Source organism: Zalophus californianus, chromosome 14, assembly GCF_009762305.2.
Source record: "Zalophus californianus isolate mZalCal1 chromosome 14, mZalCal1.pri.v2, whole genome shotgun sequence".
NCBI lineage: Eukaryota > Metazoa > Chordata > Mammalia > Carnivora > Otariidae > Zalophus > Zalophus californianus.
This window is the reverse complement of record NC_045608.1, coordinates 28,659,368-28,685,551: the sequence shown is the minus strand read 5'-3', so window position 1 is coordinate 28,685,551 and position 26,184 is coordinate 28,659,368. Positions and strand designations below refer to the sequence as shown.

The 26,184-nt window shown below is 49.4% G+C and overlaps 1 protein-coding gene across 2 annotated transcripts; it reads left to right on the top strand.

Annotated features, from left to right (window-relative positions):
* Positions 1 to 25,644, top strand: UFD1 (ubiquitin recognition factor in ER associated degradation 1). Of its 2 annotated transcripts, XM_027576297.1 has the most exons (13): positions 1 to 118; positions 544 to 687; positions 3,835 to 3,941; positions 4,348 to 4,380; positions 7,256 to 7,377; positions 11,092 to 11,222; positions 13,862 to 13,934; positions 18,456 to 18,524; positions 19,365 to 19,430; positions 19,707 to 19,754; positions 20,540 to 20,628; positions 21,754 to 21,835; positions 25,521 to 25,644. In XM_027576297.1, the coding sequence occupies exons 3-13, from the start codon at positions 3,935 to 3,937 to the stop codon at positions 25,593 to 25,595; spliced, it is 795 nt and encodes a 264-aa protein (XP_027432098.1). In that variant the 5' UTR covers positions 1 to 118; positions 544 to 687; positions 3,835 to 3,934; the 3' UTR covers positions 25,596 to 25,644. The 2 variants fall into 2 exon arrangements, with proteins under 2 accessions (XP_027432098.1, XP_027432097.1); XM_027576296.1 differs by lacking the exon at positions 1 to 118 and having other exon boundaries at positions 530 to 687; positions 3,835 to 3,967.
* The last annotated feature ends 540 nt before the right edge of the window (positions 25,645 to 26,184 follow it).

Here is a 26,184-nt window from a genome sequence, read left to right as displayed (position 1 = left end):
AGTCAGGCCCGCTCCTACAGGACCGTCATCCACAGGCAGGACGCAAACGCGGTCGCCCACTTCAATCCTGACTCCCATTTACCCACAAATCCGACACTTGGTGGACATCTTTAGTTTGGTAAGAGAAGCCTATTGCCTCCCGCTGGGAACGCCAGGAAAAAGAAACCTCGCCATAAATTAAATTCACTTATACATCGAAGTCGTCAGTTTACGATTTTCAAAAAGCTCTCGGCGTAGTTCGAAGGCGGATGTGTAGCTTACTTCCGCCAGTATCCTCGATGGCTGCAGCAAAAGCCGGAAGGTCTACGTGCATTCTGGGTATTGTAGTCGACAAGGAGAGTGGGCCTCACTAAATTCGTCTAGAGGGGAGTACTAAAAAAATGTAATTTAAAATAGTTATAAAAAATACTTTAGAGCGGACAAAAAGTTAGGAAAGGGTATTTTAGTATATACTACAGGGAAATTTTAGACCCTAGCGTCTTTGCCTGGCTTTTTCTCATTTGCAGCCTACCCCTGTCTTCCTCATCTCCCCCCGGGTCGCAGGTCCGGCACTTCCGGTGAGCCTCCCAGGGCGTCGGAGCGGAAGCGGCGGCGGCGGCGGCTGCTGTGAGCGGAGAGGGTCGGCTGGCTCCCATCCTAACGTTCTCTGGGCGAAGCGGCATCTGCGAGGCAGGGGTGTCCATCATGGTGAGTGCGGCCTGGCAGGGGCTGGGAGCTGGGGCTGGCGGCTGGGGCCAGGGGCCGAGGCCGGGTCCGGCGGGGCTGACTGGACCGCCGCGGAGATGCCGAGTCACTCCGGCCGGGCAAGAGCCGGACCCTTGACCACGAACGGCCTTGGCTCGTCTTCGCTGGTCCCGGGCGTAGTTCGACTTTTCTCTCAGTTGGACTTAAACACCTTCAGGGTGAAAAGGAATCTTCTACGTTTGGGTCCACCCACGGGTCTCACAAGTGCTAGGCACGTAACAAGTTTCCATAACACCAAATTAATTGAAACGTTGCTGGGGGTGAGGAGTCGAGTCAGGGGCCCCCCAGGGAGAATGCTTGGGGGCCATTCCCATGGAAGGGAACACTCAGCCCTTGCCCCAGTTCCTCCCCAGGTACTTCTGGGTCATACCTCCGTTGTAATGATGCCTTTGGCTATTTAAGCGATTCAGTAAAAATAACAGTAGTAGCTAGTTTTTGCTGGCGCTTTTTCTGTTACACAGTTTTTAACACCCACCGTCCCTTATTACACCATATCCCATTTAACCCTTACAATGCGGTTGGAGGCAAGGATCATTATTATCATTTTAACCATGAAAAAAAACGAAGGTTTAAAGAAGTAAGTAGTTTACTCGAGGTCAGAGAAGGGGGGAGTGGAAATTTGAAGCCAAGTGTGGCCGCAAAGCTTAGTCTCATTACCATGGTTCGGCATTGCCTCAATGTCACTTGTTTATTTTAGCAAAAATAAATAATGGTTATTAGGTTTTATGCGAAGTATGTCATTGTTGAATCATGTTTCCATTCTCAAGTTCATCCACTTAAAGACGTTGAATACCTGAAGAGGTCTAGGCAATATGCTAGGCATTGGGATTATAAAAGAAAGTAGGACTTGGGGTTGGGAGCAGCAAGGGAGGGGCAGAAGGTCAGGTCTATGGGTCGATTGAAGGCAAATTGTTAAGGGTGTTAAATACTTTGTGGGGATTTTCTGATTTAAGGAGGAATGAGAGCAAAGAGATAAAATGGCTTAGATGGGGTAGGGTGGTGTAGTGAAAGGCTTAGGGAAACTCCCACTGCTCTACCTTCACATTTGTTACACTTCTGGCCAAGACTGTGGAACAGAGTTCAGCTTAAAAGGAGAGACAAAGACTTGAAAACTACTATGCTGAAGCTCCTAGGGATTGAGGAGCCATTTGAAATTTTAAGCAGGAACATGCTGTGTTTGTATTGTAGAAGACCGCAGATTCATCTTGCTAATTTTGGAATTGCTGGTAAAGGACCTTATCAGTAGATGGCTTTCCCTCTACTTAATGTATATTTGGAATCAAGTCAAGAAATATTTGTCCATTGTGAGATATTTTTTAAAACTTGTAAAAAACACATAAATTTACCATCTTAACCATTTTTAAGCGTAGATTCTGTAACGTTAAGTATATTCACATTGTTGAATACTGGATGTCCAGAATTTTTTCATCCTTCAAAACTGAAACTGTATCCATTAAAGAATAACTCCCCCATTTCCCTTCACCTGTTTCCTGTAACCAACATTTTACTTTTTGTCTCTATGAATTTGACAACTCTAGGGACCTCATATAAGTGAAATTAAATAGTATTTGTCTTTTTGTGATGGGCTTATTTCACTGAGCATAACGTCCTCGGGGTTCATCCACGTTGTAGGATGTGATAAGGTTTTCCTCCCTTTTAAAGGCTGAAAAATATTCCTTTGGGTAGACCACATTTTTTTCACCTTTCATCTGTTGATGGACCCTTGGATTGTTTCCGCCTGTTAGCTATTAGGAATAGTGCTCTATGAACATTCAAACCTCAGACAAATATCTTTTCAAGAGCCTGCTTTTGGTTCTTTGGGATATGTACCCTATTGTGCAGTTTTACATTGGAGGGGGGTAGTCAGGGTAATTGCAATACTTTGAGAAGACTCCAGATTACTGTGTCACAAGTTTTCTAAGCCTCATGTTAAAAGCTGGGGTATTACCTTTTTGGTGGCACCATGTCTTGACTTTACTTATTAACATGAGGGAGTACCACAGTGTAACATGAGAGCACCTTGGAGGGGCACCAGTCCAAACCCTAGGCAAAGCAGGGAATGTTCCTGGAACAAGGAAGGGATGGTTATGGAAGCCAGGGGAGGGAGTGCAAACACCTCGTGCCTGCTCTTCCTGCTGCTTGGAATGCCAGTCCCTGTTTTTTGCTTGGCTCCCTCTTGCCATTCAAGTCTCTGCAGAGTCCCTTTCTGACCACCCATTTAAAATAGCAATCCCAGGTGCCTGGGTGGCTCAGTTAGTTAAGCATCTGCCTTCAGTTCAGGTCTGAGTCCCACTTTGGGCTCCCTGCTCCACGGGAGTCTGTTCCTCCCTCTCCCTCTGCCCCTCCCCTAGCTTGTGCTCTGCTCTCTCTCGCTTATTCTTCTCTCAGATCAATAAATAAAATCTTAAAAAATAAAACAGCATTCCCAGGAGCTCTCTGTCCCTTACTCTGTGCTGTCCTCAGAGCATTTATCAGCACCAGACATGCAGCTATTTTACTCTTTTGTTTCCCTTGTCTTGAATGTCAGCTCCTCCAAGGCAGATGTTGTACCTGTTAGTGAGCAAACATCCTAGAGTGATGTTTTGCTAGTGCTTAGATCAGAGCCTAGCAGATAGTGGGCACTCAGTAAAGTGTTTGTTTGTTAATTAATGAGAAGAGGGAAGGTGTTCCAGATGGAGGAACCAGGTGTGGCAGGTGTAGGAGATTGCAGGGCCGTCAGTAACAAGTCCCTGAGGTACGTGTGAGGTCTGGCCTGGGTCCTTGGGTGAGGGGTGAGAGACTGAAAGAGGTTAATGACAGGCTTGATGTGGTCAATTGTATATTTTAGTAAGATTGCACCGTCCAAAAGCAGTGGAATCTAGACAGGAGGGATGAGACTGGACAGGGCCGAATGTGTAGAAACAGATCTGAGATTCCCCAGGCTCCTGGGAAGTGCTTCCGGCAGATTGCTCTGCTCTATCAGGATTTTGGTGCATCTTGTTCTTCCAGGACATTCAGCAGCATTAACTGCCCTGACTTGTTTGGGCTTTCAACGTGAAGAAATGGACCTTTGTTCTGTACTAACTCCAGCATTTCTTTCCTTCCTTGTAGTTCTCCTTCAACATGTTCGACCACCCAATTCCCCGGGTCTTCCAGAACCGCTTCTCCACGCAGTACCGCTGCTTCTCCGTGTCCATGCTCGCAGGGCCTAATGACAGGTCAGATGTGGAGAAAGGAGGGAAGAGTATGTGCTCGTTTTTATTTTGAATAGTAACCTTTCCTGCCCTCAGCCTGCAGTGCTTATAGTCGTCAGTAGCCCTTGTTTTGCATGTGTAACCAGAAGCTAGTTACAGTGAATATCTTACTTGCCCTAGACTTGCTAAGGGGGTCTGGGAGTGGGAGGGAGAGTCCTAATTATGATTAGATTTATGGCTAATAGCCATTTGGTTCCCCCACAATGAATTATAGCAAGTAAAATTCCTTATGAAAGATCATTATGAAATTCTGGCTACCTCACAAGTATCATTTCGTATGTTTTAAAGATATGACAGAAACTAAATTTTGGCTTTTGTTCTGCCTTTTTAGTTTTATTTTCTTAATGTTTCTTAAATATTCTTTCCACAGTAATTATGCCGCCCTCAGCCCTCGATCAACTCAGTAAGTATTTTCTCCATGACTAGGGAACTGAGGTCATTTAAGTATGGACATCAGAAACTTGGCACATGCTCTTCAGTATGTCCGGACATAGGCAACCTTCATCATGTCTGGTTGGGAATTGTCTGTGGAGGGTGTGTGCTGGACTGGAGGGCTGGGCCTGCAGATGCCCCGGGGGGGTGGTGGCTGGTGGTAGCCAGCTGTCCAGGCTGGGGCCAGCAAATACTCAGCTCTAGGTCCCTCGGGGGTTCTGCTCTTCTGAATCCTCACCCCCAGCACACATATACACCTTATTCAGATCCCATCAGGACTAAAGGAAAGTTCGAGCGCCAGTGCTTTTCACTTTGCTGGGGCATCACCCTGATGCTGTTGGCTGGGTTCACTAGGTTTTCTCCTAAAGGAGGCAGTGGACTCCCAAGGAGGATGCTATGCAGCAGGCTTCTCATCTCTTCCCCAAACATGTTTCCTCAGCTCCAGGCCCTGTCTGCCCCATTGCATTGAAAAGCACATCAAAAACTGAGCTATTGTCTTCTGCCTCAGAAGCTGCCTCTCTCAGGTCCTTTCTCTTATAGCAGGAGCCAGAAAGTCCCGTGGGTTGTGAGAGCAGCCATACTTCTCTTTCCTCAAGCCTTCATCCCATGAGAACAACCCATGGAGACCTCATGCCCCCAGCCACAGGCACAATCAGTTCCTTTCGAGATTCAGTGGTGGTTCTGGTGTGAGTTCCTCCTATCTAAGGCAGGAGACGTGGAGGCCACTAGAGGGCGGGTCCACAATCAGTGTCTGGTACATGTGGGGCAGCACCATAGAGAAGGGGCGTGGGTCTGGTATCATTCCAGCTGGGGCTTTGCGCCTGGCCTGGCTATAGACTAGTGACTTGGCCTCTGAACTTCAGTGTCCTCATCTTTAAACAGGGAAACACAGCACCCATCCATCAAAGCTGCTATGTGGCAGGAGTACCCCCTCCTAGGTGGTGCCCTGTGGTATGTGTGTAAATAGCCCAAGCCCATGTGACACCAGTCAAGGCAGGAGGTGGCCTTTAGCCAGCAGGGCTAAACCAGTGCCAGCAGTGGCAGTGGCCACACCCGGTGGAGGCCTGTAATTCTAGCTTCTGCACAGCCAGTAGGTTAACAGACCCATGGGGTTCATAGCCCCATCATAGAGGAGGAGACAAGGCCCCCCCCCAGAGAGCCTGCCTTTCCATTTGAGCTGACCCAGGCACTGAGTGCCAGGTGTGACCCTTGGTACAGGTGTCTGAGAAGAGACACGGATTGGGACAAGGGGCTTAGATCACAGTGTTCAAATCTTTTAAGTCATGGAAGAAACTTTGTCCAAATGAAATCTTACAGAGAGTCTTAATTTATAAAAGGGTCACTGCTCAGTTTGGAGGAGGTGAGATGGTGCAGAGGGCTCAGGAGCCCCGAGGCACTTCTCTAAATCCGAAAATGCAGTGTGAAAACCACCAGACTGAGGAGCACAGGGGTTTCTTCCAACCACAAGAATCTTGGATCCTTGGCTGGAACCTGATCTGCTTCACCCCAACAGACCATCGTTCTGCCTCACGAACGTGAGGGGGACAGAGGGCCTGGCCTCTGGGCCCTTCGCCACGGTACTCCAGCATCCAAGTCACCCTTGGTGATGGGGCGAGAACACCCACACCCACTGCTGTCACTGCTGCAGGCTCTTCTCCCCCATCTGTGGCTTCCTGCCCAAGCTTCTTACTTGATCTGCATCACCATAATTTTCAGGAAGATCCCAGGTGGAGTCTGCCATACCTCCTGCCACTGAATGGAGCTTTTGTGGCCATGTCTGCTTAAGCCGACAGGCTAAAGTGAGCTTTGGTGGTTAAGCCTCAGACCTGGGCTGGCAGCCTGGGTTGAATCCCAGCATCGTCCCTTCTGGGCTGTGTGATCCTGGGCTTCTCGCTGACTGGGCGTATTAGCTCCCCGTAGATAAAAGTAGTAATGATAGTCCTTGCCTCACTGGTCTGGAAAGAGTAAGCGAGAGCCTGGAAAATGGCAAACACTGTTACTTGTCACTGCATCAGTCTGTCCCAGACCCATCCCCCAGGTCCCTGACTCTCTTGGGTCTCCTGCTTCACACTGCCTGCACCTCCCGCCCTCCTGGGTCAGCCTGCCAGTAGTCCTGTGTGCCTGCCTCTGGCTGTCCATGCCGCCTGCTCTTGGGACCACTAGAGTGAGGAGGCGTACTGTGTCATGACCTTGCTGAGAGCCCACATTGCTGAATGCTCCCACCCAGCATAGTGTCTGGCCCAGCCTCCCTCTCCTCCTGACCACACTCTCAACCCTGTCCCTGTGCCCCAGTTTCACCTGATGGCCAGCCATTCCGAAACTGGCTGAACTCCCCTTCCTTCCATGCCTTTGTTCAGGCTGCTTCCTCTCTGGCCTTCCCAGGACTGGTATGGACGACTACAGGAATGCTGCCTCCCCCATGCCACCCTTCCCACAGCACTGCAACATCTCAGTGCACGTGTTTCTTTTCTCCCCACCTTTCTAACTAGAAACCTTTGCAGGCAGGGATTTTGTCCAGCATGTGGTTGGCAATTAATTATTTATGAATAAATGAGTTAACATACAACCTTTTAAAACTGGGATTTCAGAAAGCCTCAAGTGTAAGCCAGTACTGTGTCCCTGGGTCACCAAACATTCCTGAGCTCTGGGCCAAGTGATGTGCATGGGGGGCGCATGGGCAGGCACCTAGGGGCCGAAGGCCCTCGTGGGTCTGAAGGCCTGCTCTGGGGAGCAAGGCTGTGTGGAGCCATGATGGGCACCCAGGGAGGCTGATTTTCAGAGAAGCGTGTTTGGGGAATAGAACTTCTTCCTCACAGAAGCTGTGCCTCAGCCTCTCTCCTTTTTAGGCCGACTCAACATCACCTACCCCATGCTGTTCAAACTGACCAACAAGAACTCGGACCGCATGACGCACTGCGGTGTGCTGGAGTTTGTGGCTGATGAGGGCATCTGCTACCTCCCACACTGGGTGAGTGGGGCCGCGCCAGTCTCGGAGAGTATGTGGGCCTGACTCAGGTTTGGGGCCCCATAGAAGGGCAGCCCTCAGCGTTTGTCATGGCTACAAGGATGGGATTCGGAACAAGGCTCTGTGTGCTCAGAGGCGTGGCCTTTTCTTTGACAGTCGATCAACCGGTAGCCCAGAAACCACAGCCATGCTCTTTACCTGCCATCTCCTGGGTAAGGCTTTTGTAAAAATAATAAAGCAGGAGTATTTTTGAAGTGGTCTGAGTACAGGATTTTAGGTTTTAATACATCTCCCCACTTTTACTAATTTCTCCCCAGTTCTGTCACGTGTGTGTGCGCACGAGTGCGCTTAGATGCTTGTATGTAACTGAGTCTTTCCAAAGCACATCACTTCCTTGCCATGGAAACAAAGCCTCTCTTTTTGCCTTCAGACTTTCTCTTGAGCCTGGGTCCTTCCTGAGTACTAGGCCCTTCCTCTGGGCCAGGCTCTTCCCCCACCTCACCCATCTTACCTGCTGCCTGGCCTCTCCTATGTTGTTTTCTAGCCTCAGTCCCCCAGGGAGCTCTTACTCATGCCTCAAAGCCCAGATTCCACTTGCTTCCCTGCTCACTTGCCCTGCCCAGCACCTTACTGTGTGGGTTTACAGGTGCCCCTCATGGGTGCAAGGCCTTGTCCTATTCATCAGATAGAGTGCTGTGGGTGGCTGAAGTGTTGGGTACTGACAACTTCCCAGGGCCATTCTGGATCCTCAGAGGCCCTCTGTGACTCTTACGAAGAGGTAAAAGAGGAGATAGTAACTCTGGGGAAAACTGTACCTCAAAGGTTCTCTCCCTAACCCACAGACGTTGATTTTGGGTGGCCCCTTGTCCAGGCTCTCAGACCATTTTGGATCAGAAAACTAGTTGGATCCCTTTTGCTGAGAAATAGCATATTCCCTGGGAAGCTTCTTTAGGTAACGTGAACCTGCTTCTTTCTGGGCTGGTCTTCCAGCTCTTGGCTAGAGTGGGTGGTTGCCGGGGGTTTCCCAGACGCTGCTGCAGAGCCGGCCTGAGGATCTTTTCCACCCCCAGCAGGTATGTGAGCAGGTGCCTTCCATTAGCTGCTTGGCAGGCTCCATCCCACCCGGAGCTCCCAGGCTTCTTCAGGGTGAATCAGCCTGGAACAGATGCTGGCCTCTCTTCTAGTACCTGAGGCCTCATCTACTGGCCTAGATCGAGATCCCTGCCCAGGACCACTGGGAGTGTGTGGATGCCTACCGCGGGGTGCCTGTCATACTACCTATGCCCCATGGTGACCAAGTCCCTCCAGGGGCTTGTGCACACAAGGAGCGGACCAGACCTGGAGCGAGCCTCCTCCCTGCCCTCGGGCTCTTCCACCAGCCACTTCTCTCCCCAAGTCCTGTCTGAGCCTGCTGATTCAACCACAAGCAGGGGGCTTGGGATCCTGCCTTTCCTCCTCGAGCTGCCAGTGGCTGTGTCCTTCCTCCAGCCATTGGTTACCCTCCGTCTTCTCTGGCAGATTTCCCAAAGAAATCCCTAAGGGACTGTGAGCTTGGGCTGCAGCAGACTGACTGCCAGTCCTTAGAGCACTTCCAGTGAAACTGTCCCTCTCCAAGGTCACTGAACGTCCCAGTTACCAAGTCCGTTGCCTTTCCATCCTACTCAGCCTGCCCGTAGCTTTTGTTGGAGCGACCACCCCAGCCTGGCGAGCACCCTTCAATGAGAGTGTGTGGGGACCTCAACAGGCTTGTCCGTGGGGCCGTGCTCACTCTCCAGCCTTGCTCATGACCTCTGCCCACCTTGGCCTTGGCCTGCCTTCCTCTTACGTGCATCTTGTCCTTGGACTTTTAGAGTCACCTCCTAACTACCTCTGTGGAGCCTCTGTGGTCAGCAGCACTGTTCAACAGTGTCACCTGGGGGAAGTGTTCTGGAAGGGATGTGCCTGGGACCAGCTTCAGGGCAACCCAGTGTGGGATGGGGCCAGGGAGTGGGGTGGTGACTGAGGAGTCGAGGTCAGCTGTGACCTGATCATGGTTGAAGCCAGGGCTGGGTGTATAGAGGCTCACTTGTGCAGTTCTCTCTGCCCCCCCCTTTTTTTAAGTTTTTGTTTGTTTATTTTTAGTAATCTACCCCCAGCGTGGGGCTCAAACTCACAACCCCTAGATCCAGAGTCTCATGCCCTACCGGCTGAGCCAGGTAGACACCCTCCCTGTTCTGTCTGCTTTTGTATGTTTGAAGTTCTCTTTAAGAAACCCTGGGGGGGGGGGGTGGAGTGCCTGGGTGGCTCAGTTGTTAAGCGTCTGCCTTCGGCTCAGTTCATGATCCTAGGGTCCTGGGATCGAGCCCCGCATCGGGCTCCCTGCTCTGCAGGAAGCCTACTTCTCCCTCTCCCGCTCCCCCTGCTTGTGTTCCCTCTCTCGCTGTGTCTCTCTCTGTCAAATAAATAAATAAAATCTTAAAAAAAAAAAAAAGAAAGAAAGAAAGAACCTCTAAGGGGCGCCTGGGTGGCTCAGTCGGTTAGTTGGCTGACTCTTGGTTTCGGCTCAGGTCATGATCTCAGGGTCCTAGGATCAAGCCCCTCGTCAGGCTCCGCGCTCAGCACACAGTCTGCTTGGGATTCTTTCCCCCTCTCCCTTTCCCTCTCCCTCTCCCCCTGCTCACACTCACATGAGCGCTCACGTTCTCTCTCTCAAATAAATCTTAAAAAAAAAAAGCAACAACAACTGTAAAATAAGAAAAGCTAAAAACCATTCCAAGGCATGCAGGGTTTCCCATTTCTTTTTTTTTTTTTTTTTAAAGATTTTATTCATTTATTTGAGAGAAAGAATGAGAGAGAGAGAGAGAGCACATGAGAGGGGGGAGGGTCAGAGGGAGAAGCAGACTCCCTGCCGAGCAGGGAGCCCGATGCGGGACTCGATCCCGGGACTCCAGGATCATGACCTGAGCCGAAAGCAGTCGCTTAACCAACTGAGCCACCCAGGTGCCCGGGTTTCCCATTTCTGGCCCGCCCCCCTTGTCTCAGACCCCCGAGTGTCAGCCTTGTGGTGGTGTCTTGACTTGCTGCACACCAGGTACTCCCATGCCTATGTTCTTCTCTCTCCGCCTTGTTCCTCAGCCAGTGTCCACCATGCAGGGTGATTTCATAGAGGTGTGGGGGTGTCTTGTCAGTTTTATATGACCCCCGTAGCAGACCCCTCTGGGGACTTGTCGCCACCCTGTGCCTTAGCTATAGGGCCATTCCATGTGAGGTGAACCCACCTAGTGTCATCATTATCCTGCCTCCATTGCAGCCCTGTTTGCCCCAAGGCCTTGTAAGTTGGGTGTGGGACAGCTCGGAGGTATGGGGGGCGGGGTGAGCTTCCCTGGGGAAACACTTTGCCCCTAGGAGACCTGGCACTGCTGGCACCTCACACTTCCAGGTGACCCTCCCAGTGGACCATCTTTTCTCAGAGGCTGGCAGAGACACTCACATTGCCAGCTGCAGCCTCCCAGTAGCACCCCAAGGCTTTCCTTTCATGTCTTTGACTTTTTTGCTGGCTTGCTTTTTCCTCCTTCCTGACATCAAATCCCAAGTCCTCATCTCAGGTTCCTCTTCCAGGGACCCAAGGAAGAAGACATCTGAATGTCAGACCTGGGCCTGCTGAGGGTGTGGTTAGATGGCGCTCAACGCCGGCCACTTAATTTCCAGGAGCCTCATGTAGCCTTCTTCTTCCTTTAGATGATGCAGAATTTGCTGTTGGAAGAAGGGGGCTTGGTTCAGGTGGAGAGTGTCAACCTTCAAGTGGCCACGTACTCCAAATTCCAGCCTCAGAGCCCTGACTTCCTGGACATCACCAACCCCAAAGCAGTGTATCCTTTTGAGATAAGAAGGGTTCTTCTGGACAAAGGAGAGGTGTGCCAGTACTCTATAAACTACCGAGCTCTTTGTTGGGCATGTGCCTACTCTGAGGACCACACATTGGTTTGTGATTGAAGTAGTGATTAGAGAAGAATGGCGTTTGGCCAGCACGTCCACCCCAGTGTGGCCCTGGACAAACACCCTGGGCCCTCGATGGGATGCTTCTGAATGCTCTCCAGACACTTCCTCAAGGGCAAAATGGAACCCTTCCTCCAGGTGGACTGGGGCACCTGGCACAAAGCTCAGTGTGTTCTGGTGGAAAGAGGCTGGCTGGTCTCCCTCTGGGCCCTACGCCAGTGGGTCCCTGGTGCCCCAACTCAGCCATGAGTGCTCCTCAGCCTCACCTTTTACCCAGGTTAGCGCTTTGCACTCCAAACCAGTGGGGAGCATTGACAGAGTACATTTTCTGTCAGCAAGAGGAAAGAAAAGATTTTAGGTTTTAGTGGGTTTTGATATTGTTCTCTGAACGTAAGCCAGACATGTGTGTTGATAATTTAAGGAGTAGCTGGTGTGGGCAAGGAGCATGCTGTGTGTGGTCTGTGATCTAGACCTCTGGCTTCGAGGCCTCAGCTTGGCTTGTTCAGATCGTGTTACAGAGTGGTCACTCCACCGCCTGTTTTTAAAAGGCTTGAAAAAACACAATTGAACAATACAGATAGGTAGACAGTTTAAAAAAAAAAAAAAACCTGCTTCCACCCTCCTCTGGTTGTACACCCTTGTCCCCACCCCAAACCCGGGAGCAAGCTTGCTGCCGGCCGTGTCCTGGATGTGGGTGGGCTGTGTTGAGTCTTCGCTGACCGTGTCTGTGGACGAGCCTGTTGAGTCCCCCCTATGACTGGGCCCTGGGCACAGTGGGTGCCTGGAGAGCTGTGCTCACGGCTCTCATTGGATGCTTCCCATCTTACAGCAGGATGACATCCTGTGGCAAGATCTGCTTGCCTGGTGCCTCAGAGCTCTGCCTTGGAGGTGCTTGTCTGGCTGGCAGTGCCCAGGGGTGTCTGCCTCCATGACTGCAGCCCGTTCTGGTCTTTCTCTGCATTTTCATGTGTGTTGTGGTACAGACTTACTAGATTGTTTTCAGAGGCTGTTTCTGTAGGCATGGTTAACTTTTTAGCCCTTGGAGAAAGAGTGTGTCCCTTTTGTCAGCTGAGAGGCAGTCTGGTGCTCCCGAGTCTGGCTGACAGGATGGAGGCAGTCTTCGTAAAGCCAGACTCAGCACAGCAGGGAGAAGGGGGAGCACGCAGGGCTGTGAGGCAGAAGCCGGCTCTACCTGCAGAGGCCGCATGGGCTGGCTCTGACAGCTCAGCGCCTCTCGCCTTGCAGGGCCACTGGAGGAGTTAAGGGAGGGCACCCCAGTAGCCGAGCATTTTATGCAAGGGGACAAAGAACGGTATGCACAGAATACCCTTTTCACAAAGCTGTTCTCATCTTGGAAGGCTGTCTGAGTAAGAGACAGGGTAAGAGTAAGAGAAGGGATCCTAGACAGGCTGAGTCTTGCACCCTCAGACTCTGAGAGCCTCACCTGCTATGCCATGTCCCGTTGCTGGGTTCTGGAGCCACGTTGTATGTTTGACCATTCTATTTAAAATAATTCTCTGAATTGATGAGGATGATGTGGTTAAAATCTTCCATGTGATTAGGCGTTACTCCCTCGCCTGGGCATTTGGGTTATTCAGGGTTTTTTGTTCTGTTTTGTTTTTGTTTTTTTAAAGATTTTTTTTTTTTTTTATTTGAGAGAGAGTATGAGATAGAGCGAGCGTGAGAGGGGGGAGGGCCTGAGGGAGAAGCAGACTCCCCGCTGAGCAGGGAGCCTGATGCGGGACTCGATCCCGGGACTCCAGGATCATGACCTGAGCCGAAGGCAGTCGCTCAAGTAACTGAGCCACCTAGGCGCCCTGAGTTATTCGGTTTTTAAGAAGTTATTATTATTTACTATTAGAAAAAAAGTTTACAGGTTACTTCTTCTTTTTTAATTTTTATTTTTTTAGTTCTTCTTTTGAAACATACCCCTAAAGTTGGGTTACCACCCAAAAGATAGAAACAGCGAAAGTGGCAAAGAGAACATCTTTGATTTTTGAGGGGGCCTATTTATCATTCACTCATTCCCCCGCCGCCCCCCCCTTCTGTCCTCCCATGGGATTTTGAAGATCAACTTGTTCAGATGTAATTTACATACAATAAAATGCACAGTTTGATGAGTTGGCAAATGTGAACACCTGGGTAACCAGAAGATTTCCATCTTTCTGAAAGGTCCTCTGTGGCCTTGCCTGCCCGTCCTCACCTGACCTCCAGCCCTAGGAGCCTCCCAGGGCCTCCCAGCCCTCAGAAAGCTACCTTTCTTGAGGGAACACTTTGTGGCAGGTTCTTTCCCTCAGCGGTGTTTGCAAGATTCATCCTTGCTATGAGTTTACCCTTCCATAATTATTGCTGAGTAGTATCCCAGTGTATCAAAGCCGTGTGTTTCAGCACCAGCTTGGTACATGTCTGTCTGGTATACTTTATGACGGAGATGATCTAAACCCCTCATGGAACTTGTTTCAGATTTAAGGTACCCATGTTGCCATGTTGCCTTGACAGTGTGTGTCTGCAGATTAGAAAACGCCTTGAGAAACTTTGCCTGTCTGACCACGGGGGATGTGATTGCCATCAACTACAATGAGAAGGTGAGCGTCTCCACCATGGGGCCAGCACTGTGAGTGTCTCCATTCTGGGGTTTGAGTGGGGGTTCTTTTTAGGCAGGGTGTGCCTGGCTTTTGTCATGACGGCTGCCTACTGTTTGCTTGCTTTTTCAAGTCTCCGTGGATGCGTGTTCAGGGTCCTCTAGTAATTCATTCAGCAGCTCTGCCTGGAGAATTGATTGTGTTTGCAGATGCATGAGCTTAACATTATTAATCTCATGTCTGTGCCCCGTGAAGCCAAGGCTGCCGATCGTGCCTCTGGCAGGAAGCGCTCCGCTGTGCCTGTGATCTGAGCTGCTCCCTGGGCCGCTCTGTGGGGGCACAGAAGCAGCAGCCTGGGCCCTCGTCCCTGTCACCCCCTCGGGCAGGCCCCCGAGGAGCCAGGTGCTGCGCGGCACAGGGAGAGCAAAGCCTGGCTCCGCCTAGGGACGGTGTCGCCTGCGGTCACCAGCCCGCTCCTCATGGGAGCACGTGTCCTCTTCCTCCTCTTCTCTTCAGCTCTGGTTTTCCCTTAGGAGCTCCTCTGGGACATGAGTCTTTCGGGTCTGAACGCCACATACGTTCATCTGTGGTTCAATGCTTGCCTAGCTGCCTGGATCTAGACAATTTAGCTGTAAACTAAAATGTCATCGCTCGCCCTCCCGTTTCTCACTCACGTCCTGTTTAAGCGACACAGAATTCAAGACATTATCCACGTCCCCGTTACCCGTGGCAAGTAGCTGAGGAAAGATGTCATAGTTGGCAAGCCGGCTGATAACCCATCCTGCCACAGGCATGGAGCACAGCCACGTGGATACCCTCACCCACTGTGACAGCGGATGGTGATGCTCGCGGAGCTGCCGCTAGAGCAGACCTCCTGGTGCTCAGGAGTGACCACAGCCCCTGCCCGGCTTTCCCTGAGCCAGCTGCCTGCTCCTTCACACACTCTCCCATCCCATCGGGGACTCGGGTGCTCACAACTGAGAACAGGTGCCTGTGGTTCAGCCAGGTGCTCCCTCCATGTCAGTGTAGGGATCCAGTGTGTTCTTTGAGTTTCCTACTGTTTGAGGCGTCTGTTGCTGAGAATCCTTATCTTTCATTCTGTGGGTTTTGAATCACACTTTTATATTTTCTCCTCAACCAAGAAGTAATCTTGTTCCCTTTAGCTTTGTAGGGGACATTTTAGGTGCTCTCTACCTTAACTGAATACTTGAGACTTTCATAATTATGTTAGTGTTCTTAATATTAAGGGAGTAATGCTAAATACAATCCAAATTGATGATAAAAGATAAATTGAAATTTTTGCACTGAAAGGGAAGGTGAGTTACATAGAATTGAAAGGCATGTTTGGACTTCTACTTCTGGAAGTATGGAAGGCTAGGTACTCTAAAGGGCCCTTCTCATAAAATCCGGTTAATTTTACGATGAAGTCTAGATTATGAATACATTGTTGGTCTTGCTAAAAACATAGGTTTTAAAGAATCTCTCATAGTGTTTGTTGTCCTGCGTGCAAATGACCATGTCAGTGCTTTAGTGGGAGATCTGAACTGGAGGCTTCCACATTAAAGTAAGACCCTCAGAGGGGCTTAAACCAACCCAGAGGTGGATGTTGTCCTCATCCCAGGAGAAGGAACCCAAATACTCTCTGGGAGAAGCGGCCCCAGTTTATTTAAGCCCTCATGACTGCTGTAGATGGAACAAACAAACAAGAATTCATAAAACCACCAGACACCCAAGCAGAGACAAGAAAAGCAGACATAGACCCTTAAGGAACTCAGTATTGGCATTTTCGTTGGTTTTTTTTGTTCTGTTTTGTTTTGTTTTGTTTAAGATTTGATTTATTTGAGAGAGAGCATGAGCTGGGTGGGGCTTGGGGCCGTGGAAGGGCAGAAGGAGAGGGAGAAGCAGACTCCCCCACTGAGCAGGGAGCCAGACGCAGGGCTCGGTCCTAGGACCCTGAGATCATGACCTGAACCGAAGGCAGACGCTTAACCAACTGAGCCACCCAGGGGCCCCGGTATTGGCACTTTCAGGTGCAAACATAAAGTAATTATGTATAAGATGTTCAAAAACATTTTTGAAATGGAATCATAAAATTTAGCAATCAGCAAAAGACTACCAAAAATAGGAAGATTTGAAAAACAGTCAAAAGAGTTAAATAACAGCTGACGAAGAATTCATGAAAGGAAAGCTAAATTTGGAGAAGTACCTTAGAAATCTACACAGAGAATCAAGGTCATGAGCACAGGGGAGACTAGGGTATTGGGGATCCTGAGAAAATTACACACGCTCAGTGAAAATGCCAGCAGGAGAGAGCGGAGGAGTGGTGATGTTGTGAAGAGACAGTAAGTGAAATTGTTTTAGAGCTGGCCTTCAGCTCAGTTACAGGGAGTATAGGGTATATCACACAGGGTGAGTTGCAGACACCGAATACCAGGTACCAAGAGGTAAGCAGAAAGCAGGTACTTAGAAAGGAACGGCAGCCATTACTGCTCCAAATAGCAGAAAACGGTTGACCCTTGCAGAATACGGGGTTAGGGTCACCCAGCCCTGCAGAGTGAAAACTCTGTGTATAACGTCTCACTCCCCAGAACTTCACTATTAATAGTCTACTGTTGACTGGGAGCCTTACCACGAACAGGAACAGCCAACAAACACACACAGTGATGTTATGTGTGCCATAAACTGGGCTATTGCAGTAGAGTAAGCTGGAGAAAAGAAAATGTTACTAAGAGAGAAAATAGACTGTGAAAACTCCCCATGTAAGTGGACCAGTGCCGTTCAAACCTGTGTTGTTCAAGGATCGACTGTATCTTCAAAGGATGACAGGAACTGTCACCAAAGTCATCTTCATCTTTAAAGAATGCAATCAAAATACTTGCAGATTAGCAAAATCAGAGAGAGTTTATTTACCAATGGAACTTTAAAAGCATGTGCTTCAGGAGTAAGCAGTATCCTAGAAGGAAAGACCAGCATGCCAGAAGGAACGGTGAGCAAATAAACTAGCAAATACGAAGTAAATCTTGGTAAACATTGCCACATAAAGTGGTAATAGTATTTAACATGTAAGCCTGAAACGAGGACATCTCAAATATTGGAAAAGAAGAATGTTCAGAATGAAAGTGTTCTCTATTTGCAATCCAGGAAAATGTTCAATAAGTAAAAATAACTGGAAATTCTACATACCTGTTGAGTGTTTAAAGGTAGTTTAAAATTACTGTTTTAGGGGCGCCTGGGTGGCTCAGTTGGTTAAGCGACTGCCTTTGGCTCGGGTCATGATCCTGGAGTCCTGGGATCGAGTCCCACATCGGGCTCCCTGCTCAGCAAGGAGCCTGCTTCTCCCTCTGACCCTCCCCCCTCTCATGCTCTCTCTCTCATTCTCTTTCTCAAATAAATAAATAAAATCTTTAAAAAAAAATAAAAAATAAAACAAAATTACTGTTTTAGATGCAGTGTGACAATACAAAAAACTAAAAAAAAAGTCACAGAACTATTTCTTGTTACCACATGCAGCATAGTCTAGTGTTTCTGTTGTGCTCCTTCCGTGATTTTTCTTTCCCAGCTCTGGTTATGACACAGTTGGTTTTATGGCCCACTAATCAGTTGTGACCTGCAGTTTGAAAGCACGACTAAAACAAAATGAGAACATGTGGCCCCAGCATCGACAGGTGGTGGTGTAGACGGGATGGCAAAACCAGTGGAGCCAGCCCGGATGTTGAGTGGAGAAACTGGGTTACATCCACACAGTGGCATGCATGCCTTGCTACTTATCTTCTATAAATAATGAGGAAACTTTTAGAAAGCAGCCTGGGCACACGAAGCCCTCTGACTTTACTAATGTTTAGGCTTTTTTTCCATGGTGGGGCTCTGGACTATTCTTTACAAAAGCAAGACATACCCTAGGTAAAAAGAACCAAAAACAATGCAGGAAAAAGCAGATTCTGCCACTTTTAGCTCTTACCCTTCTGGACTCTTCTGTGTTTGTTACATACTTGAGATCATCTTGGACACACAGCAGTATAACTGACTTTTTAACTTATTTTCCTATCGGCTGTATAGTATTCCCCTGGTGACTGTAATTTCTTTATATGTGGACAAATATCACTCGCTTAACCAATCTATTGGTGGGTATTTTGAGCATGCACTATTATTAGCAAGCAATGTTGGAGAGAGCCTTCTCAGAATTTTCTTTGGGTGTTTAGCTAGTTATTTACTTAGAATAAATTCCTAGAAGTGAACTTCCTGGGATAAAGGTTGTGTCTTTTGCAATTTGATGTATAACTACCCTGTCTGATTTGAACCGCTTACAGGGAACAGCCTCTTTTGAGTGCTGGGCAGGCATCAAAGCAGCTGAACCCCGCAAAAGGCAGCCCCTTTGTCACAGCAAGAGGTGCGGCTGGGGGAGGGTGCCCTGGAGGTGAACAGTATGTCTGCAGGAGCTAGGTAGGGAGCCGTAGTCACATGAGTGGTGACAGCCCGCAATGCTGCCACGAAACCGTGCAACTGATGTTGGTGGTTTTCCCACAGATCTATGAACTGCGGGTGATGGAGACGAAGCCTGATAAGGCCGTGTCCATCATTGAGTGTGACATGAACGTGAGTACCTCTGCTGCTTACAGGGCCGGGGGGAGAGGGGCAGTTGATGACCCCTGCAAGCCACTGCCCCACCAGAGTGTCATGCAGCCCCTGGGACTGTGTGGGTGAGAGAGGAGGAAGGTGATGCCAGAACACCGTGAGGAGGCTGCTGACCTGGTGACCCATCTCCAGCCAAGAGGTGGCACAGTTCTAGCCGCTTCTGAGGTGGCTGCACTCACCAGCATTGCAGACGGGCCACAGCGTGGATACTCTGGAAAGCTAAGGAAGCCTATTCAGCTCCTGTGTAGGAAGCAACTACTGGTACCCACAGCAGCCTGGTGGGTCTCCAGGGAATGCTGCTGAGCAAGAGGGGCCAATCCCAAAAGGTTATATTCTGTCTGGTTCCATTTGTTACTACATTCTTGAAATCGGCCAGACTTTAGTGGAAGACGGGGTAGTGGTTGCCAGGAGTTAGGAGAAGGCCAGGAGAGAGGCAGGTGTGGTTATAACAGGACAACTCAAGGGGTCCCTTCGAGGTTGGAATAGTCCAGTATCTTGACTGTGGGGGTGGAGACATTGACCTATACTCGGGATAAAATTTTGAGAACTTAACTGGGAAATCTGAATAGGAGGGCAGGATGGTGCCACTGTTGCTATCCTGATGGTGATACTCTGTAATTTTATAAAATGTTACCATTGGGAAAACTGGGCCAAGTATACAGGGGCAGCTTTCTGTTGCATTTTTTGAAACCACATATGAATCTACGGTTGTCTCAAAAACAAAAGGTTGTCTCAAGTAAAAACAAAAGTTAAGGAAGCCTAAGTACATCCCAAAATTGTACTGTTCCTCTTGAACCGCAGGTGGACTTCGATGCCCCACTGGGCTATAAGGAGCCTGAAAGACAAGTCCAGCATGAGGAGTCCGCCGTAAGTTGTTTGTCCAGCGTCCCTCTGTGGCCCCGCGCTGTTTGCCCTCTTCAGTAACAGGGCTTCTGTGGGAGGCTGTCCTGCGTGTGTCGTGGCAGAGGACATGTCGAGATTGGCCTCTGCTGATGCTTGACACGGCCATGTGCCTTGCTCCCAGGGGCACAGTGTGTCCCAGCTGTTGGGGGCGCAGGGAAAGCAGTAGCAGTGAGAGGCCCAAGAGAAAAGCTGGGGTGTCCCTGCTGAGAGGCTCATCACCCATTTTTCTGTCCCCATCAGGAGGGTGAAGCTGACCACAGCGGCTATGCTGGAGAGCTGGGCTTCCGTGTGAGTACTAGGCCACAGTTTTACTTTCTGTGCTCCCGCCGTGCCATCTGGGGGCCTCTGCAGGGATTGGGCGTGCAGTTTTTGTGCACGCATGTATCTGGCACTTTCTCAGCTACATGGTCCTTTACATCCACTTTCTCCTGGAATCCTCGAAACAATTCTGTAAGGCAGCATTCAATTTTTCTTCTTTTTTGAAAATGTCTAACCTACCAAAAAGTTAAAACAGGACATGCGTGTACCCTTCGCTTAGATTTACCAGATGTGACCACATTTGCTTTATCTCTGAGAACGGGACTCTTTGAAAGGAAGTTGCAGCATGACCTCCCAGCACTGCGGCCCGCCAGCCTCCCTGGGAAGCAGGTGGAGATGTCCAGGGTGTTGGCACCAGGGGGCTGGGAGGCGGCGGCGGAGTCAGGACTGGAAAGTGGAGCTGAGCTGTGTGGGGCAGCTGCAACAGAGGCCTTAGCCCACCCCGGAGTGGCAGGGGGCAAGCTGGGTGGCCCTGCAGAGGCTGGGGCCAGAACTTTCAACCTGTCTTTAGCTACTGGCTGCCCTTATAGGGTGGCTTTGTTTGGGCCAGGAGGTTCCTTTCATCTCACTAGCAGTCCCCTGAGGGGCTTGGCAGAAAGTTCTTGGCTGTCTGTACTCCAGCAGCTGGGGAGTAAGGGCTTCAGTCCTTAAGGGTTCTGGGCAGCACCTCCCACACACATCCTGGCAGCAGTCTCTGGCCCCAGGGCACACGTGTGCTCACTAGTTCTTGCGCACTCTCCTGCTCCCTCATCCAGGCCTTCTCCGGCTCCGGGAATAGACTGGACGGGAAGAAGAAAGGTGTAGAACCCAGCCCCTCCCCAATCAAGCCTGGAGACATTAAAAGGTGGGTCTGCTCTGGCTCTGCTTCCACCCTGATGCTTTGTCCAGGGAGGCTCTGTGCCAGATTCCTGGGGTGGGCCTAACCTCACTCGAGCTCCAGAGACAAAGTCTGGACTGAGGAGGCTGGCGGTGTGGATGGACGGCCCCTGCCTGCTCTCAGTGGGCTGGAGCACCACCAGAGCCTGTGTTTCCCAGTGGGGGTTGAGAGGGGAGGATAGTGGTGCCCTGCTTAATCCGCCAAGCCTCTCCCACTGCAGTCCAGCCTCCCTCGGTGCCCGCAGTTCAGCCTCTACCTGCCTCCAAGTGGTACCTGATCAGCTTCCTCTCCTGTTTCAGATCTTTCTGGTTCCTGTTTAGTCATCTCTCCATTTTCCTGTTTTGTGACTTCTAATAATTGATCAAGTCCCATTATGTCAACTTCCCTCAAACAGGAGGCCGGAACTGCCTTACTTAATGTGTTTTTGTCGTTTGGCTCAGGGAGTGTCAGAGCAGGTTTCCTGCTCCGGTGGCCGTCATGGAGGTGGTGGGGATTAGATATGTCACCTGTCTACTGTGTGTGTTAGAGCAAAAGGAGAATGCTGGAAGTGTGGTGTTATTTTTGTTTTTTGTTTTTTTAAGATTTTATTTATTTGAGAGAGAAAGAACATGAGCAGGTCGGAGAGGGAGAAGCAGGCCTCCCGCTGAACAGGGAGCCTGACGTGGGGCTCAATCCCAGGACTCTGGGATCATGACCTGAACTAAAGGCAGACGCCCAACTGACTGAGCCAGCCAGGTGCCCCTGGAAGTGTGGTTTTTACCCAGTCCTAAGAGAGTGTAGCCCTTGCAGGGTCTGTGAGGCTAAAGGACAGAGATGGTGAAGGCCCCCCAAGCCTCCAGGTGGCCCCTCGCTGCAGGCCAGGCACCAGGTCTACAGGCCTCTGCCCCAGTTGCCTTCTGATTACTTCAGGAAGGATGCTGGGGAACACGAGAGGGCTGGCCCAAGGCCAGAATGGGTACAGCGGTATACCCTAGAGTTGAGTCGCCAGGATGGCGCTTGTCTCTTCTGCTTGCTTTTCTCATGATTGCCAGGAATGAACTTTAATGCTTTTCTCCTGCAACTAACATTTTTCTTCCTTTCTTTCCTTCACAGAGGAATTCCCAATTATGAATTTAAACTTGGTAAGATCACTTTCATCAGAAATTCACGTCCACTGGTCAAAAAGGTTGAAGAGGTGAGTTTATTTCACTGGTAACGAGAAGTGTTGCTTGTTAGTCATGACTTTCCATTCTGAATGAGGCCATTTCTGTCATATTTCCCCCCATGCCTGGGGTGCTTCTCTCCCTGGTGCCCTGATTATCCTCCTGAGGCTGTGTGGTGTGTGTGCAGGTCATAGCTCTGGTGTCACCTGGTAGTGGTGATCAGCACCATACCCGCTCACAGAGCCCTGACCCAAGTGCCAGGCCCCATGTTGGTGCTTTATACTTAACTATTTAATGCCCAGCCAGTCCCTTGCGGTGGCTGCTGTGATTGTCTGCATTTTACAGATTTGAGTGTGAAGATGTGTGATGGCGAGGGCACCCAGGGTGCAGGGGCAAGCTCCTGACCAATACATGGCTGCCTCTGTGCCACCACCCTCTAGAAACGGCCTCCACTGAGACCTGAGGGGAAGGGCCTCCCCCGGCCCAGGAGTTCCCCTGTAACAGGAAAGGAAGGCTGCAGGTGGGGGCAGGTGTTGGCAAAGGGTAGGTTCCCACCTTGTGGGTACTTCTTCCAAGTGTTGGGAACCAGCTCAGAAAAGCCAACACACCCTACTGCAGATCGCCCACCCCACCTGGCAGCCATGGCCATTATGCTGTGTATTTCTAGAACACCAACACTTTAGACCCTCCGCTCTCCTGGTTCCTTTTCTCAAAGGCTCAGTCTCTTGGGGATCTAGAGTAAGCTAAAAGGCAGATGTTCTGTGAGCACATTCAGGATAGACTGCTAGCTCGGACCAGTTAACTGGCTAGCTCCTGGCTGCAGGGCCATCACCAGCCTCTTGACCACTGAACTCTTGCCCTCTACCTGTGGGGTGGTTGGGGAACTTCCAGGCTTCGGAGGAACAAGAGTGGTTCCCAATGAGACCTCAGCCTCTTGATTCCTCCTTGAGTGCCAGCTACAGGCTGGCCCTTGCCGCCTTGGGCCTAGAGGCCTCAGCAGGGGCTTCCTCCAGCCTAACTTGTGACCTGAGTACTGGAGAGGGAGGGCGAGGCTGGCAGGCATAGGTGGAGCTGTTTAATCCATTAAGTATTCAAGAAGAAATGCATGGCTAACAATGGGATTGAAGGCACACGCTTAGCTCCACCCCATCCTGAACCCCCATGAAAGCTTGGCACAAGGTAATAAGGCAATAAAGACATTGACGAGAAGAGGAGGCAACTGCTACAAAACTTTGAAAGACTCAGAACAGAAGGACAAGTGGTAACAGACTGCATAGGCCATGAGAAGCTGCATCCTGAGCTGCCTGTGGTTTAGACAGTAGAGCTCTGAAAGGCACCTCTGGAAATGGGGGGCTAAAGATGGAATGTGTGTCACAAAGAACTTAGAACCACAGCACCGCCCCCGCCCCTTCCCGCCCCCGTTGGTGCTGTGCCTGCCTGACCCCAGAAGAAAGCTGGTGGCTTGTCTTCTGGAAGAGGCATCATGGCAGGTCCCTAGACTGGGGCTGTCAGCAGAGTGGGTAGCAGGACTGAACTAAAAGAGAGAATGAGTGACAGTTTGCATCCTGAATGTTGTCGCCCTTGGTGTCCTTCCCTTGCTTGGCTCCCACACTGGCTGCCAGGGTTACTCACTGCAATTGGAGGAGCTTTCTCTGGACAGTCTGGCGAGCCCTGAGGAATGTTCCAGACAGCTCACCCCAGTGTGGAGACTGCAGTCAGAAAGTTTCTACTTTCTAAAGAGTTCTGAAAAGAGATTAGAGAATCCCAAGGGTCAGAAACCATCAGAGAAATAATTTCCCCAAATGGAAGGGCATGAGTTTGCAGCCAAGAGGACCCCTTGAGCATCCAGCACCATGAATGAAAATAGCCCCCTATCGAGGCAAAGATCCTAAAGCTTCCAGGAGGAGGAAAGAGGTTATGCCACAGATTAAGAATGGCATCATCTTAGCGCAAGACGCAGGAAGCTAGGAGATGATGGAGCAGCGTCTCTAAAATTCTGAGAGGAAACTTTCACAAAAAATTGTGTACCCAACTCTAATGGGCTGAATTATGTTCCCCCAAATCCTTTGTTGAAGCTTTAACCCCCAGCACCTCAGGATGTGACTGTATTTGGAGGTAAGGCCTTTACAGAGGTGATTAAGTTAAAATGAGGCCAGTAGGGTGGCCCCTAATCTAGTCTGACTCTTCCTATAAGAAGAGGAAAGTTGGATGTACAGAGGAAAGACCATGCAAGCACATCACAAGAAGGCAGCCATCTGCAAGCCAAGGAGCGAGGCCTCAAAAGAAACCAACCCTGTCAGCACCCTGATCTTGGGCTTCCATTCTCCACAACTATGAGAAACTAAATGTCTGTAGTTTCAGCTGCCCAGTCTGTGGTATTTTGTTATGGCAGCCCTAGCATGCTAACAATAGTCAACGTATCAGGGAAATGTGAGAGTAGAAAAAGCGATTTTCAGACATGTAGGATCTCACAAAAGGATATATTTCTCAAGCACCCTTTCTCAGGAAGCGTTTGGAGGATGTACCCTACTAAAATGAAGGCATAAAGTAGAAATAAGAAAGCCCTCGATCCAAGAAACAGGGAGCCCTGAAACTATTCGCAGCACCAAGAGGATGGCCAGTCTAAGCAGGGCAGCCTAAAGGCCCTAAGAGATACACCTTTAAGCAGACAAAACCAGCAGGATGCCTGCTGTGATTGAATGTGTGCAGAAGAGAGAAGCCAGACACAGGGACAGCAGGACAAAGCGAAGGCTCTGCAGGAAAGGAAGACTGAATGGCTCAGCTATGACTCAAATGTACATGGTCGCCTGGTACCACATAAGCCCTGTACAGGCCCCCGCCAGCAATACACTCCTGCATGGGGTGGGGAGGGGCAGGGGCAGGGGCAGGTGCAGGGCTGTGTATCAGGGAGTGTGAAATCCTCTTCTTCCATAGAGAATGCCTCCAACTGACTAGCAATACAAGCTCGTTAAAGATACCTGCTGTTTTCAGTTGAGAAAAAACAGGCCCTCTTTCTGTTGGTGGGAAAATAGCTTGATAGAATGTTTCTGAGGGCTGGTTAGTGACCATAACATTAAAAGCCTTAAAAATATGTGCAATCCTAAAAAAAATAAAAAATAAAAAATAAAAATAAAAACAACTTAACTGTGCAATCCTTTTATGGTAGAATAACACTCCTAAGAAAAAAATCAGAGTTGTGTGCAAACACATTAAGCTGCTCACCACAGCAGCTTAAAATATCACAAACCTGGGAGTAACATCCAATGGTGGAAGACTGCCTCTCCCAATGATGGAATTCTCTGTAGCCTTTAGAGTGTACTGGAAAAGAAATTCATCGACTTGAGACTGGGGAAGTATTAGAAAAATTTACATAAACATATATAGTAAAGTGGCTGGAAATATTTTTGGGTGGTGGAGTTACAGATGATTTTTCTTTTGGAGGTGTATTTTATGTTTTTAACATTTTGAAAATGTGATACTTCTGCAAAAGGATGTACATTCAATCTGAGAATAAAGGCTATGGTAGAGGCATAGTTGTGATTCTCTGGTTTCGTTTCTCAATTCAATAGATTATGATTTCTATTTCAAAGCCATTTCTTATTATGAATAATGGGGAAGTAAGGTAAATGGGTGGCTGGCACATGAGTCAACAGAATCAAGCATTTATTCTAAGCCTCCAAGGAGTTTCTGAAAATAGTATTTTATCTTCACACTCAGGATGAAGCTGGAGGCAGATTCGTCGCTTTCTCTGGAGAAGGACAGTCGTTGCGTAAAAAGGGAAGAAAGCCATAAGTTGGGACTGTTGGCTGATTGGAAAATAAAATAATCAATTGCAACATAATGGCTTTTAGTTACTGGCTCTGATGGGGATGAGACTGTTGCAGAGGATGCTCTGTCACTTTAGGTTTTGTTTTAGAGTTACCTAAGAATTACCGCGTGTGACCTGTAAGTGGAACTTTCCGACTTGGTGGATGATTTTGGGAAGGAGAAACCTCACTCTGAGGTCCTGCAGGCAGCCTCCTCCTCACCCCTTCTTGCTTTCAGCCCTTGAGGGGTGCTCCCACTGCCTTAGCCAAAGCAGAGTTCCCTAATTCCTGATAAAAATCAATGGAGGGGATTGAATTGCTCTAACTTGAGGTGTTGTTTCTCTTTTTTTCACTTACCCTTTGTTTTTCCATGTCGATAGCTTAGAGCATTACACCTTTGGCCTAGAAAAAAGTGGCTTAAATAGAGACATGCTCTATAAATAGTGGTTATCCCATTACTCTGGCTGCAATTTAAGTGTATGAGGAAGGATGTTTTTATTTTACACGTTGATATTTTTTTTTCCAAAAGAACCATTCTTCAGAAGGTGGATTCCTGATAATACATTTCATCTTGT

What these genes read in the sequence shown, in the direction of transcription:
- UFD1 (XM_027576296.1), top strand. An exon ending in TGTGGAGAAAGGAGGGAAGA is followed by an intron (nt 3,968 to 4,347) that starts GTATGTGCTCGT and finishes TTCTTTCCACAG; the next exon opens with TAATTATGCCGCCCTCAGCC. An exon ending in TCCAGCATGAGGAGTCCGCC is followed by an intron (nt 19,431 to 19,706) that starts GTAAGTTGTTTG and finishes TGTCCCCATCAG; the next exon opens with GAGGGTGAAGCTGACCACAG.